This window comes from Acanthaster planci, linkage group LG18 (assembly GCF_054643075.1).
Source record: "Acanthaster planci isolate LZ-2023a linkage group LG18, COTS_SCS, whole genome shotgun sequence".
NCBI classification, from domain to species: Eukaryota; Metazoa; Echinodermata; class Asteroidea; order Valvatida; family Acanthasteridae; genus Acanthaster; species Acanthaster planci.
In genome coordinates, this window is record NC_141794.1 from 6,248,830 (window position 1) to 6,264,433 (window position 15,604).

At 39.1% G+C, this 15,604-nt stretch overlaps 1 protein-coding gene across 10 annotated transcripts in view; it reads left to right on the plus strand.

The window, feature by feature from the left end:
- The window catches only part of pde10a (phosphodiesterase 10A), a 60,384-nt gene extending 44,857 nt beyond the window's left edge, over nt 1–15,527 (plus strand). For 8 of the 10 annotated variants that reach the window (XM_022241332.2, XM_087148375.1, XM_022241335.2 and 5 more), the window contains 4 exons: nt 444–555; nt 7,267–7,347; nt 7,646–7,734; nt 8,390–15,527. In XM_022241332.2, the coding sequence (XP_022097024.2) occupies nt 444–555; nt 7,267–7,347; nt 7,646–7,734; nt 8,390–8,831 (724 nt within the window). In that variant the 3' untranslated portion in view covers nt 8,832–15,527. Of the gene's footprint in view, nt 1–443; nt 556–4,504; nt 4,617–7,266; nt 7,348–7,645; nt 7,735–8,389 lie in introns of those variants that run through there. The other 2 variants (XM_087148376.1, XR_015428235.1) reach the window with 2 other exon arrangements.
- The last annotated feature ends 77 nt before the right edge of the window (nt 15,528–15,604 follow it).

A 15,604-nucleotide genomic window follows, 5' to 3' on the forward strand; every position in this document is an offset into this window, starting at 1 on the left:
GAGAGGTCTATATTTCTCGCTATAAAGGTGTGAATAAACCTCAAATGAAGTGTTTTGATTATTTGGTGATGGGTCACATGTTATGGTGTGAATCTTTGACTGTGCACGTAGATTCATCTGCAGCACGTCATGAATTGGAATGACATAGTGTGTAGTGTTAGGATGATATATTTTATTGCAAGCGTTTGGCTGAATTTTGTTTTCTGACTAATTCTGTCCCTCTGTGCAATGGAGCGCTTTGATTAACCTGACTAACCAACTAACAGCTATTTTAATTTGCCTTGCTTCCTGATGCTTGTTTGCTACTCTTTTTCTCCTCTTCCCGTGTATTTTCATTGTTGGTCCGGGTTTTTTCTGTTTCTTTTTTTTTTGTCTTGACTGTGGTGGTGTTTGTGGCATCTTGTGTGTCTATGGCAAACCTGTCTCCATTGGCAACATTTTAGATCATTTGTGAGAGCACTGACTATGACTGCATGTGATTTGGCGGCCAACACAAAGCCGTGGTTGATACAGCAGCAAACCGTTAAGGTTATCTTTGACGAGTTTTATCAACAGGTATGCATGTTTGTCTGTTTAGATTTTTAGCCACTTACAAAGGTTTCTTTGTTGGGAAATGCTGCACCATTCTGTATAATGCACATTGCACAGCCAGTATATTGACGTATATCATATTCTGTGTAGGTGAGGGCTACTTAAGTAAAAGTGTTATCTTGAGGTACGAGTTTACCAAACTGGCATTTAAGGAAGCTTTATTTTGCATGTTTCAATGCACATTCAGGAAACATTAATGCACATGCTGGCTAATAATTATAAATTTGCACCATATAACATGAAAAATGTCTCAGTTCCCTTGTTTTCCCTCACAATAGTATCAACAGTATTTACCAAAGTTATCTTGGTATTAACCACTTCCTGCCGGGGACTCCGGAATCGGAGACGTATGGTTTATATGCGTGGCCGGGGTCTCCGAACTCGGACAAAGGAAATAGGGCCCTGTAACAAAAGACCGTACTCTGAACAAAATACCAGGCTGCTGGGCATTACCTACATTTTTCACTCTCAAAAGTGGTGATAATCCAGCCTTGTTTTGAAACCATTTACCAGGGTTTGGGGCATTGAGAGCGAGCGGATTACCACCGGGGACAAAAGCGCTCCACCACCGCAGCAATGAGCCACACAGCACCGCTGCATGCTAATCTGGCCCCTATTGAAAAGAGGTCTGCAGGTTCGTGAACAAAAGACAGTTATACAACACCGCACAATCTGGGCTCTGTTTACAAGGCTGCAGGCCTGGCTGAAATACTCGGGCGTCAATGAAGGTCACCCGCCAACTTAGTGCTTAAAGATTACTTGGTGCGGCTATAAACGACCGTTAAATGAAATGATTAATTTTTGAAGGATTTTGAAAACGGAAAAAATGATAGTCATGCTGGCCCAGCATCATCAACATTGAAAAATGCCCCGGCATGAAGTGGTTAATACTTATCTGTTGACTGCGTTTTACATATGAAATGGTTTTGGCAGCATCTGATTTTGGGGGGATTTGCACAAACCAAAGTCATGGTGTGGACAACCTATGGGATGCGTAACTTTTAAAACAAACTCTGTGCTCACAGAACTACGCTTAATGCCACTTAACAACTCTAATCCAGTATTTGTATTTGGAAATTTGAATAATCACTCCCTGAGAAACAGATAGCAGTTAGAATGTAATGGCATTATCAAGGAAGAGCATAGTATACATACATGTACATTTGAACACAGTGGCAATATCTGAAAGTTGTCCCCATGTAGGAGATCTTGTAGGCCCGAGATGAAAAAGCACCTCTTGTGGCAAAACTGTTCTCCAGTGCTTCTTGAAATTCTAACTGTAGAAAAGACAAGGAATGCAGTAATTGTTAAGTTGTCACAGCCCTTGGAAAATCTCACAGTTGTCTTTATCAGTGTAATTGGCATTACCATGCAAGCCCCATGTCCAAACATGATTTTTCACACTGTTTGGTTTCTGTGATGAGTATGATGAGTTTTTGCTGGTCTAATCTTTGTGTCTGGCAAAGTGATTGTAGTTAAGATTCGAACAGCCAGGTTTCTTCAGGATCCAAGCTAGAAATCGATCATTTGAAACATCTAACTGAACCAGCTCAAATAAACATGGAAAATAATTCTCTGCACAGTTTGTTTCAAGAGTTGATCCACTATTTATCTTTGCACAAGGGTTTTCATGTCTTCTTATCACATTGCTGTCCGTCTAACATGCCCTGCAAGACACGGCTACAAATAGTTGTAACTTCAGGGAGGAATTTCCAGATACTGACAAGCGATATTTCGTCAGGCTTTTGCTGGGCACAGTGATGCTCAAATTAGAGTTAAACCAAGATTTCTTGAGGAAAGATGTTGTTATTGTCCACAGAGATTTTCAAGCTAAATAAGTAACAAGCAGCATACAAGTGGTCAGGTCCCTTACTTATGATGGAGAGATGTTACATTTCTAGGACTTACACCTACTGACATCAAACCTCGATATCAGGAGCTGTCTTCACTTGCCAGTAACTCTTCAGATACTGAACAGTTTCCAGAGTTTTGAATCCGAGGGGAAAAAAAGAGGTTGCTTTACCTGTTGCTTTACCATCCAGTAAACACACATTCCCATTACGGAAGAGTATTCCTTACCATAGCATTGCCACCGTGCTTGTAAAGGAAAAGTGTATTTCTGCTTTCTGACTGAGGAGGAGACTGCTTGTCATCATCAAATCTTTCCTGAAAAGGTGTTACCGGCAAACACAGCATTGGGGATGGCACAGTTGTTCCAACCATGATTAAATTCTTTTGGAAATGGGATCTCAGATGTTGGTGATTTGTGTGATATCCCTGCACCTAACTTTGTTATACGCAACTTTGGTAATTTGTGCCCAAGTGCATTTGGATAACTTGAGATTTTCTCCATGAGACACCTCAGGGGTCATAACACTGGACAGATTTATGGGTCTTGGTTGTTTCTCAAGTGCCATTGACTTGCAGTGTTTAAGGACTTTATTTACATTGTCATTATCGTGATGCATTTGTTTTGGAAAAAAGCAGTTTGAATGACATCATTTCGAGTGACATAGCAGGTTAGTTGAAGTTGATGAGTTCATTATAGGTTTCTCAGCTGAGATATCGACTTGCTGTGGTTTCGTAATGATTTGATTGTGATCAGAAGAGTTATCAGCCAGTGCTATGATTTTGAATGGCAAAGTATTAAGACGTGGCTTATCATAATAGGAAATGTTCCTATGAATCAGATTCCTTGTACGTGTACATGTAGTTGGCCAGTAGATACGTAATTCATCATGATTTCCTTCCTCTTCTGGTTTAAGTCAAACTTCTGTTGTGAAATGTAGTTTCTTTTGCTATTCAATAAGAAATCTCAATCCTTCACTTGCACTTCAGACTTCCTTCTTTGTAAAGGCTAGTTCCTTCCCTAAACACTGATGTGGCACATTTCCAGACACACTGCGATTTTAGCATTTTCTTGCTTTGTTTGTCAGAATTGGAACCAAAAGACTATGCAGGCTTCCCCAATCTGATCCAGTGTGATTTTAGCCTTGAAATTGGTTTGCAACGATTGCTTCCTTGCTTGATTAACCTTTCTGCACTTGCATTCATTTACTTCTTAGCAACCGTTTTGTTTACTTTCTCTCAGTGGTGGTGTATGTTTTCTGAACGGGAGACTCGGTGATGATAATGAATTCTGAGACATGTTTGTTGTGATGGATCATTGAGAAAGAGCATTCTTGCATTAACTTGCATACAGGCAACTTCAGACAAACTCTGTACAACTGCCCTCCCAAAGCTCACAATTTGGGGGAAAAACGTGGCATTTACATACAGCAGAACCAATGAAACTTTGTCTAGCGGTGCCTATGTACCTATTTAATTGCTCACCTTCTGAACGGCAAATGACGGTACATTGCCTATTGTAGAATTCGTATTGTGGCATCCGTATGGTGATATATTAGCCTCAGCTTGCCATGAATAAACTATTGTCTTCTCTGTCTTGCTCCTTGCAATCAATGAATGATGTATGTTCACATGGGTTTGCTTACAGAATTAGTCGGTCTCTTTTTTTTTTCTTTTTGCACTTATTAACACTAATCACGTTCATTATGCACAAGGGAATGAAAAATCAAAGCACTATCAATGTGTTTGCCGTCAATACTTTTGCATCCATGAATCTTTGCCAGTTGCATACATGCATCCGTGTTGTATTCGAGTGGATAGACTGTACATGTAGTGACGACTTTGTACAAACTGGTACCTGGAATACAAGTTTTCTATGTTGGCATCTATAACACCATTCAGTGTCTCAAAGAATCTTGTCGTGGCATTTGAAACTGTCCTGGTTACCAACCGGTGTGGTACTGCTATAAAAACATACTGAACTTGTGATTCCAGTTGTGCTGTCTCTTGACAATTCTCTATCCCCCCCCAAAAAACAAGCACATCATTTGTTTGACAACTCCAGAAAGCTGTTGAAGGCTATTGCAATGACGGCCTGCGACCTGTGTGCAGTTTGTAAACCGTTTGATATTCAGCGGCAGGTGGCCAGTGAGTGCTTCGAGGAATTTTACACCCAGGTAGAGATGATGAAATGTCATTCACAAAGAATGACAAATTTTTAATCAACTTTCACAATACAAGAATAAATTCTGGTATTTATCAACTTTCTTCAGTGATGATGAAGGTCCTTTGAAGTCTTACCCAACTGACTTAATTAGTCAGGACTCCATCCAAAATCCACAGATGTTTCTTATTCATCTGAGGATCTAGACAGATCTAGAGCCTTTAAGCTTTGAGGAAAATAATGTTTCAGCATCTCAATGAGAATCTACTTCTTGGCAAAAAAATATATTTGTGAATCTCAGAAAAAGAGCCACTTTTTCTGGAGTGGATATTGAAGATAATTTTGATTTCGTGTACGAGGAATTTGGAGAATGAAATTCATTCATTCTTCTGTAGCTTCAACAGGCAAGCTGTGGCTTCAGCCTTCCACTTTGAAAATGATCTGACACTCTCAACACATTTTGTGCAAACATCCATTAAGTACTGCAGACTTGCATGAGAACATGTGACCACTTTTGGTTCCGTGTTTATTCAGTGCAGTGTGGTCTATTTGTACCGTTCTCATTTCCAGATACCTAAGGTTGCTGTTTTTGTGAAGTCATTTCGCTTCATCTGCAGTCTCTATATCTAGAGGGTTTTTGTAATTAGTATGAATCTAAAATGGTGCTCCTCATGTGGGCAATAAGCAGTACGGTACACCAAGAAGTTGACTCAGAGAGGCTTTTGGGGGGAGGGGCAGTGCATTGTGGGTAATTGTCAACAAATTTTATTTGCCTGCTTCTCACAGGGAATTTGAATTGTTCCAAATTTTGTTTGTACAATGTTCTCAAATAAACAGAAAATCTAATACCTGATCTTGGCTACAGGGAAAAATTTTGGCATGTTTTCACCCTGTAGTGGTTTCAAAACTGTAGCTCATTCCTAGTATTGGATCACTGTTTTGGTCAAGATAACGGATGTTATCAGCAGTATCAAAAGAACAAGGCCCCAAAATGACATCAGAATGGAAATACAAGGACTGCAAATGGAGGTCACAAGACACATTTTCAGATGTAAATAATTTGTTCGATGGGGCGCTTAAATAAAGTATTCCTTTGCACAGATACTTTTGACACTATCCACAAGTGCTGCTGTGAAAATAACGGGAGCCTAACAATATGTATAGTTTCTCCAAGTCCAGCCAAATCTGCATTCTAATGTCCAGAACAGTCAAAATGAAACAGCAATTTTTCTGAGTTGTACATGTAACTTGATGGATAGAGTGCACCCCATCTGTTTACACTTTACACAGCACATTACTACACCAGCAGTTTTTCAACGTTGTTATCAGTCAGGCATTAGTGGTCGTGCACTGGCAAATAGTATTCTTACTGGGTTTTTCCCACACGTTTCTATTGTAAACCAGTCAGGTATGCCATTCAGGTGTGACATTCAACATACCAAGTTATAAGTACATTCAATGTATAGATAACACATTAACTTCAGTAGTTACTGTATAAAGTCTATTGGTCCAAAACAAGTTTACTTCTACAATTTTTGGTGAAGAATTGTATGCATTACCAATTGCCGGTGACAATATTTAGTAGACAAAAGAATCGTTTTAACAGGACTGGGGATCTTCTCTGATAAAAAAGGTGTATTAGACTACAAAATCTGCCCATCTTTCTAAATATTCAGACTCACCAAATGTGTGTTCATTCCTGCAGAGTTAAAAACTGATTGTTCTGAAACAATAGCACTCATTGTAGCTTTAGTTTGAAAAGCAAACTATATACTTGCAGGAGTCTTTTATACTTTGATAACAAATGTTTCTGTGAAGTAATTCCAAGATTGTACAACTTGCAAATTGATAATTGGGTTTGTTATATCAAGGATAGGTATTTCCATCTTGGCAGTAATTGCAAACAACTGATTTCGGTATTTTCAGATATGCTTCTGTCAAAAATTACCGTGAAACATAGAATTTTCAATCCAACCCAGTAGTGGCCATCTGGGTCCTTTGATGAAAGCTCTGTAACCAATAAGAGCTGAGATAATTACTAACATGATTTAATTAGTTCCTATCATTTATGAAGAGTATTCAGTAATGAAATTGATTTGTTTGTTACAGTCACAGTTCAACGGACTTGATATATACTGCTCATGCATCCCCACATTGCTTTAACTTTGTTGAAGATACAACTTGAAGATACAGCACTTTTTTACCTCTTTACAAGTTTAGAAATTGAAAAGACACTTGCCCTTTCACATGAAGGCAATCAAATTTTATGCTGCTAGCAGCAGCCCCTTGCTATGGGTAAATTCTTCACTTTGGAACATGCTTTTTTTTCCTGCAACATTTGATGAAGTCAGTATTGCTTTAAACATTTGCATTGACGGACCAAATACTGGTAATATGGTTGATTAGGCCAGTCAAAGAGTAGTTGTGTTTTGGTTACCAGACTAACCCTGAAAATCATGAGGAAGCTGTGTCAGTTAAAATTTGACTTAAAAAAAGTAAAAAACTAACACACCTGCCTACATATCCATCCTAATGTTTTTTTTCCCTGTTCGATCAGAAGCACATGTACCTGGTACTCTTGCTTAGCCTTGTGAATAATCCCAGATGGGGCTGTGTTAAAGAACAGATAGGCGTTGAGTTGTCTCTCTGTTGTCTCTCCTAAGGGTGATGAAGAGAAAGCCCAGGGTCGTAATCCAATTCCCATGATGGACCGCTCCAAGTCACATGAACTGCCAACCAATCAGGTGAGAGCCTTGGCAAGTGCATGATGGGGAGAATAATGCTATTGTCCTAATCATGGATGATTTGATTATGCTGACTCTGCAGACCGGAAGAGTGCCAAATTTTCTGTCAGGAGAGAGTTACTGGAAAATCTGCCTTCTATTTGGCAGCAGGGAAAGATTCCAAGACCGTAATGTTATGAAAGATGAACCTGCAGAGTTAAATCGTGAAACTCTATCTTGTCACGAGCTAAAAGGTTCACAAGAATCAACTCAAGAAGATTTGGGCATTATTTACACTTAGTGTGATTTTTTTTGATAGGTTTCCTTTATTGTTGGCATCTGCCTTCCATGCTATGATCTTCTCAGCCAACTTGTTCCAAATGCCAAGCCAATGTACGACGGAGCAGCGTAAGTAGTTTACAGTTTTGTTTTGAAAGTAAAAAGACAAAGGGAATAAGTTGGATGTTATATAATCATGTTGGAGTCCTATTGAAGTGAACCCTAATTTGCTCGTCATTTAGTAGGTTAGCTCATGTGACAGTATACATGTGTTTTTATCCGTCTGGAAATATCCATGATATGCAGTCAGCACTGAAATTCCTTTTGTGTATGAAATTTCATTTTTCTGAACTGAAGTAGACATAATGAGAAACATGGTTTGTTTTAATTTCCTCGAGAACGTCCTTTTTTCAACATTTGAATGCCCCTTACTATTCCTGAGAAATGAGGGTGTTGTCCCTGTTTTCTCTTTAAGTGCATAGTGTAGTTTGTGGGTTTCCCGGAAAAATTATGAATCAAAGATGTGGCTCATTAAAAAAGTTGTACGTAAATGTGGCTCATTAATTTACTCCTAATCATTCACTATTATCAGTCCACCACAGGATGAAAGCCTAAGCAGGGCTGAACCATGTCTCTCTAGTATACCTTACTTTATTCTAGCAATCAAATCTACTCCAAGTTCATCAGTTTCATCCCCCATCTTGTGTTCTTCTTTCCCTGTTCCTGGTGCTATCCATAGTCTCCAGGTTATCATTAACTTGTGTGGTTTTTCCTCGGGTCGTAGGAGGAATTTGCAGAACTGGTCAGCCATTGTCGCCAAGCAGAAGGCGGAAGAAGAAGAAAAGTTGAAACAGGAGGAGAATGCCAAGCATGAGGATAAACGCCAAGATGGGGATCAAAGAGAACTGGACGCACCCGCCTCCACAACGGAGAACAAAGACACCACCAAGACAGCAACCACTGCAAAGAATCACACTGCAAGCACAGAGCAGCCAAAACAGCCTGACCCAAGCAAAGACAACCAGGGTAGGAGACGGACAGCAAACGATACGAAGCAGAGGTTGACAGGAAATGATGGGAAGGAGGCGGTTATCAAAGCCACCAACAAAGACAGTGAGAAACTTGAGCAGACTCAAGTGCAAAATCAAGATGCCAAAGGTACAAGCAGCAGATCAAGCATCAAAGCCAAGAAGTCTGTTGATCCGGATCATCAGGCAGAGCAATAACATGGACCCAGTGACTTGTATGATAGTTGTTACGTGTGGAAGGTGTTGATGTGTGTATACAGTCCACACATATCTTGAAGGATGTTACAGAATCACATATGCTGCTGAATATGCATGCTGATCACAACTATGACAAATGAACTTTTCAGTCAGTATATTTAAACAGCATACTTTTCCTGTTACCTAACAAAAATACAAGATTTGGGACATTATTCCTTGCAAAGATGATGTCTGTTTAAATGGCACTTTAAATTAATTCATCAAAATGCCCACACTGTCTCAAAAGTCAGTCATTTATGAAGATTATCTATATCTTGGATACACTTTTTCAAAGTCTGTTTCAACTGTGATCAACCTGTTTTGAAAATAACTTTACCTCCATGCGTAGAGGTTGTTAAAATAGCTGTACCTCCATGTGTAGAGGTTGTTAAAATAGCTGTACCTCCATGTGTAGAGGTTGTTAAAATAGCTGTACCTCCATGTGTAGAGGTTGTTAAAATAGCCGTACCTCCATGTGTAGAGGTTGTTAAAATAGCCGTACCTCCATGTGTAGAGGTTGTTAAAATAGCCGTACCTCCATGTGTAGAGGTTGCTAAAATAGCTGTACCTCCATGTGTAGAGGTTGTTAAAATAGCTATATCTCCATGTGTAGAGGTTGTTAACAGTATTAGGTAATCTACTTTTCAAGCAAAAATCCACTGCCGTAACCCTAGCCGCCTTGGGATTTGAGCTTTGTACCTTGTAGCCTGAGTGTCATCCGTTGTTCAACAGAACTTGCAGCTCCAAAACAATGTCTTATATATGTGAGCATTCAAATTTTATTGGGACCCATGCTCTGGCTCATAGGAGTCGACTTTAGAAACAGTGGTGTCCTTTTGAGTGCTGAATCTGCTGAATGCCTTGATTGGTCAGTTAGTGTTAACTGATCATACTTTGTCAAGTGACCAAATCAGCTGACCAGGTTTAAGTGTCTACCAGGGAAAGCATGTCTGAGAGTGTTTCAGACCTGGGAAATGTGTTTTTCTGTAGTTTTGGGATGGCAAATACTGACACAAATACAAACCAACTTCAGCCGAACTACACATACGTAGGCTAAACCAGTCTGTTTGGCTCAGCATGTACAATATACACAGGAGTGATTCATGTGTGTTGTGTCTTAAACGTCATTGAGTTAAAGGCCAAAGGCCCAAGATGTGTCTGTTGATTGGTCAAAATCAGGACAAGCAGGCGTCATCTTGCAAAATTAATCAGGAAGTATGCAGAAGTCGTCTATTACATAGACTCAGGACTTTCTGGGATGCTTGAAATCCTCCAAGAAACCAAGACACTTCTTTTTGCTGTTGCTTTCACCGGGTGTAAAGCCACGAGAAATACCCTTCTCAATCCTGATAAAAACATTCAGATGGATTTCAAAGGATGTTGGAGGGATAGGTTAACCACTTACTACCAGGGAGCCCGGTTTCAGAGACGTTGGTTTATATGCATTGCCGGGGTGCCTGAAATCGACAAAAGAGCTGGGCCTTGTAACTAAAGACCGTACTCGGAACAAAAGACCGAGCTGCTGTGAATTTCCAGTAGTTTTTCAGATGTCAATAGCGTCATTGTTTTGAAAGATTACACCACTGTCTGCGGCATTCAGTGCGAGCGGATTACCACCGGGGACAAAAGTGCTCCAGTGCTCCAATGATGAGTGATACAGTGATTAGAGTAGTCACCAGACAGTCATTTGTGCGGGTTTTAACGTTGAGTAAATGAAGTTATGAATTTGTAAACAATTTTGAATTTTTAAACAACAGAAAAAAATGAAAAATTACCCAGCCCAGCAGAATCAACATGGATAAATGGACCCGGCACAAAGTGGTCAACAGTGAGGAAGTATAGCAAAATAAGCCATGTGCACAAGGCGATATTTTTATGCTTGCAACCAAAGTTACCAATTTGTGACCCACCATCCCCAAACCAGGCTGAAGTCAGTATTTAATGTTGGACAGTTCCTCTCCTTCAGCTTTTTTTTACACTTTCAAGTGATCCACGTTAAATCAAAATTCTGTCTGCAGAAAGCTTCTTACGGGTAGTGATAGCTGTAAAACTCCCAAGAAAATCTGAACAGTGGAAGTTCCACTATTTCAGGGATATGAAGTTACCCACTTCAGCCTTGTTTGGGGATAGTGGGTCACGTTTGTATTCTATACACATATCAATTAGGGCCAGATGTAACTTTTCAGCAACTTTCATGTTGGCCCCCTTTGATGGTGGCAAGCATTGTGATGGATTTTGTATGTAGTGACTGTCACTGAACAGTGGCTCCAAATAGTAGTTTTTCTAATGCTCAACCACCATTTGTGGGGGCCAGCACAAATGACCAGTTTGAGCATTACGATAGTCATCATATCAGTCTATACCCCACAAATGGGCTGTGAAGGAATCGTGGAGGACACCGCTTGATCTCGTAGCACAGCTTAGGTAAATGCTGACATGTCAGTGAGAGCTAAATTATCAACCAGTTCTCACTAGAGGCCACGTCATTGTGCCATGTTTATAGGGCAGCTGACAGAAATTGGATGTTCCCTGTGCCTCTAGTGAGAGACATGTCTAGTTCCTTGTGTGTTTTGTGCATACCCAATATCGGGAAGTCCTTTGAAGGAGACCATGTATTGAACTTGATCGCTACACAGGCCGTTGTTGCAAATATTGGTTCATGTTGGAACCTCAGAGTGTGGCACATTTTGAGGTTGTGGTGAGAAATACGGTACAAATGTTGCATAGATTACTTTCAAAAGTCATTATTGGCTTGCAGTGGTTCAAAAGCTGGTTGATGCATCTTGATTAAATTGAAAGACAGGTTTTGGGCCATAATTAATACCATCATTAATTGGTCAACACATGGAGTCACTGGCTTTGTTCAACTCTTTCTATATTTTGGCAATATTATTGTGGGATGCAAGTAATAGTGTCATATCAGGTTGCCAACATACTTGAAGCCTTACAATAACATCAAGGCATCTGTATCTGTTGTTCAAAGGCACCGATATATATTTAAGACTACCTTATCCTAATCCTTCACTTCATTACATGGCAATTTAGGGGCTTAGAAACACAAATATAAGGCAGTTTAGGTAGGTATCAACTTATGCAAGCATGTCTCCAAACAAACGTGCTTAGAAATTGAATTAGCAATAGTTTAAGTTTATAAATAGACAGCAAAAATCCCTTTTTTGTAGTCTTAAGTAACATAATTTTATCGGTGTATGTTTTTTAAACTGTTCCAAAAGTCTTGAGTTATGTAAAATCAATCTGGCAACACTTGGAAGTACTTGTACAGTATGTGTATGTGTGCGTTCACTCATGTTTAGTGAAGTTCCTTTTCAGATCAGTTCCACCATCAAGGTGGGGAATATAAGACATGTACTTAAAAGAAAGTTTGTGTGTTCATGAATCAACTTTGATACTCCATGTTAGAAGCTTGTGAAAAGAACTGTGTGTACATGTGCATTTTGGGTCATTCCTGACATTTTCTTCAACCTACTGCATGTAATCGCTTTGAGCAGAAGCACCCCCTCATTGGTCGAAAAGAGCCATGATGGTGGGGAGTGTTCATGTTGTTGGTAACTACACGACCATAGTGCATGCATTTCTAAGTCATTTTGTGAACCAGCAAAAGTGCAGTCCCACCAGAGAGATCTCAGTTTCTGGGAATATTACTCCCTCTCTTGGTTCCACTCCGGGTAGCTTACATGCCAGCTTACATGTACATGGCAAAGATTAGACGGCACTGTGTAGACCCTCATTTATTTATTTGGGTCTGTGACTTTTCCTCAGACAGACTGTATAGGTGATGTTCACTGCGATGTTTTGCAGGGCAGCTTACATGCACATACTGCCAGGAAAAACAGTGGACCTTGACTTGTCTGATGTACTGTTAAGTGTCCGTCACACTACACCAACTATGAAAACTTCATTTTGTAACACTGTATGTCACCTTGTGCCTGGCAGTGAGGTGCTTAGTTGATTTCTCTTAATGTTACCCTTCTGCTAAGCAGCAGACATTTTGATATTTCCAGTAATAAGCATCCATGCAGTTTGCACTTGCACATGGGAAGTCGTTGCCATGGTACAGAGTCTGCATTGTCATACAGTGAAGATACACTGTGCAGTCTTGTAAGGCTTGGAATTTCTTCCTTTGTGTTTACGTCTTCATTGCATTGCCTTGCATTGTCTCACATTTTCATCGTGGCAAGATCAAGTAGGTATTTGAGAGCTCTACTCCCTTTGTCTTGGAATACTGCAGGTTTCAATCCTGTCATCAGCTTTTGATGCAGTGACCTAGAGTACATGTAGCTATATACCACTTGTAAATTGTAAAAGGTGTATCTACCTGTAGCCAGGAGACAGTGTCAAAATACTCATCGGCTTTGGTACAGGTAACCTGCCAAGAGAATGGAGAGTCAGGAAAATTTTAATTTTTTTTGGTTCTTTTCAGCGTAATTTGATCAATGGAAACCCTAGGAGGGGTCAAGGGTCAATCAGACAAGGGGAGGTGTGAACCCCTTTTTGTGTTTCGTCATCTTGTACAGTTTCAACTGATGAGGATGTTTCTGTAGTACCTGTGATTGTGCAATAATGCGAGCGTTATCTCGTGAATAATACACCTGTATAATATTATGTGGTATTTAAATGTAAGAAGCTCTGTGATATTGACCACATGTTACAGAGGAAGTTAATGCACGTCCTTTATTGTGCCAGTTCAAAATGTCGTGCATTAGAGCAGTCAACTAGATTATTGAGATGCAGTGTGACTTCACTTATTTCTTCATAATTTGCATATTAACACATTTTCAGATATTCGTGTACAGTTATATTTATATTATAAAATATGTTGAAATTGGACACAAATTGGCATATTTTTTTGGTGAATATACCCTGTATGCATTTTCTACTGATTAGACTTTATATTGAATGAGGGAGTAAATCTAGATATACTTTAAACTCAAGATGTTATCATTGACATTAGACCGGATTAAACCCAAATGAATCCAAGTCCCAGGGAGGATAACTGACTTTAATTTCTAATGGGACTCTCAACTGATGATTCTGAGCTGCTTCAAAAGTGCAATTGATTGTAGCAAATAGTGCTTTTTATCTCAGGAATGTTAGTCTAAAATTGCACTGAAGAGTATTTAGGAAACAAATGTGGGCAGTGTGACAATTTCCAATTTTTCTTCCTATTTGAATGCATTGAGTTTGGTCCAGTCATGCTTGCAACACGGCTTTGTCTGGTAATAACTCCAAATGAAACCCCCCAAAAAATTAAAATCTGAAGAGGATCAACACCCTTTCCTATTACAAAATGGCATGACTTATGTATGTAAAGTGTGACTGGTTCCCACAAAATGAGTTGACAAAAAAATTCAGTTAGTCTGTTTGCATTGGAAACTGAATTCTTCACTTTGACTATGACTCAGTTTGTCATTCTGATGAAAACGAGCATGATGTGAGGGAAAAATGGACATGGCTCATTGATGCAAGATGTTTAAAAAGGTATTTTTTTCATAAGTGAGTCTGACAACTTGGCAGTCATTTTCTTTTGTTGGGCCACACGTCAGGCCTTTTCTGACTGTGAGATTGATGGGAATAGAAAGAATTCAAGGTAAACAAGCAATGTTACCCACAATGCAGTGCCATGTCGTATGTGTTTGGGGTTTTTTCCTTACTGACATGTAAGCACAATTTGACTTCTGCATTTGGTGTCATGCTGGGTGTTGAAACTTTTTAACCTCTTTTAGGCAGGCTGTGATATACATGTAAGAGATATTGGGGGAAAAATGGTAGAAAGTACAAAACCTGTTACTTTAGTGTTGCTCCTTAAGCAACTGTGACCTGTGCTGTTTTTTTAACAGGTTTGTTTGGAATGATATACTGCCAAAACAGTCCAGTGGATAGTGGATGTTTAAACCTTTAATAAAGTTGTTACAGATCGTGTGGCCTGTGATACAAAATTGCGCATAGTGGTCACATGGCGCCCCTTTCAGGCTGGTTTGCTTCAGTAGTGCAAAGCCAAAAAATACTAAGATTGATTAGATTGATTAAAAATGAATCTGTTGCTCAATCATTTTTAGCATTTTTTCCCTCTTTTTAGTGATTAACAACTTTAAGCAGAAAAACTTGGCTGTTCTACAGAATATTTGCACCTTACATTATTTTTTACTTAAATTTTCCAACTTTGTCCTGTCATGGATAAATTATTTCAAACTGAACAAACTCTTGAAACACTTGGGGGATGAATCAAGTAGGCACAGTATATGAACATCTGTATAAAGCCTTTGTAAATGTGAACAAATGCGTACTTTATAGTTTAAAATTTCAAAAAGTCATTTCACATCATGTGGTGCCAAATTAGAGTATTTTGTGATATTATGTGATAGCAGTTCTAAAGCATCCAGTTCTGCATTCAGTGTGCAATAGAAAAGTATTAAAAATAAGTAAAGCAACATTCTAAAAAGCTAGTCTTGTATTGGCTGTAAATTGGGTTTATATTTTGATTGCCAACAGTGGCAGGGGATTTATTCATTATAAATAAAATGTATAGTTTTTACAAATCTTTAGCCTGTGAAGTTGTAACTGATCTTTTAGAATGTACAAGCATCATCTCAAATAATTTATCATGCATGTTGTATTAAAAATAATATAAAAAGTTCAGATTGTTGTGAGCAGAGCCTGTCAATGTTTATTGTGTTTGTTGAATTTACTTAAGGGATGGCTGTATGCTTTCAAGT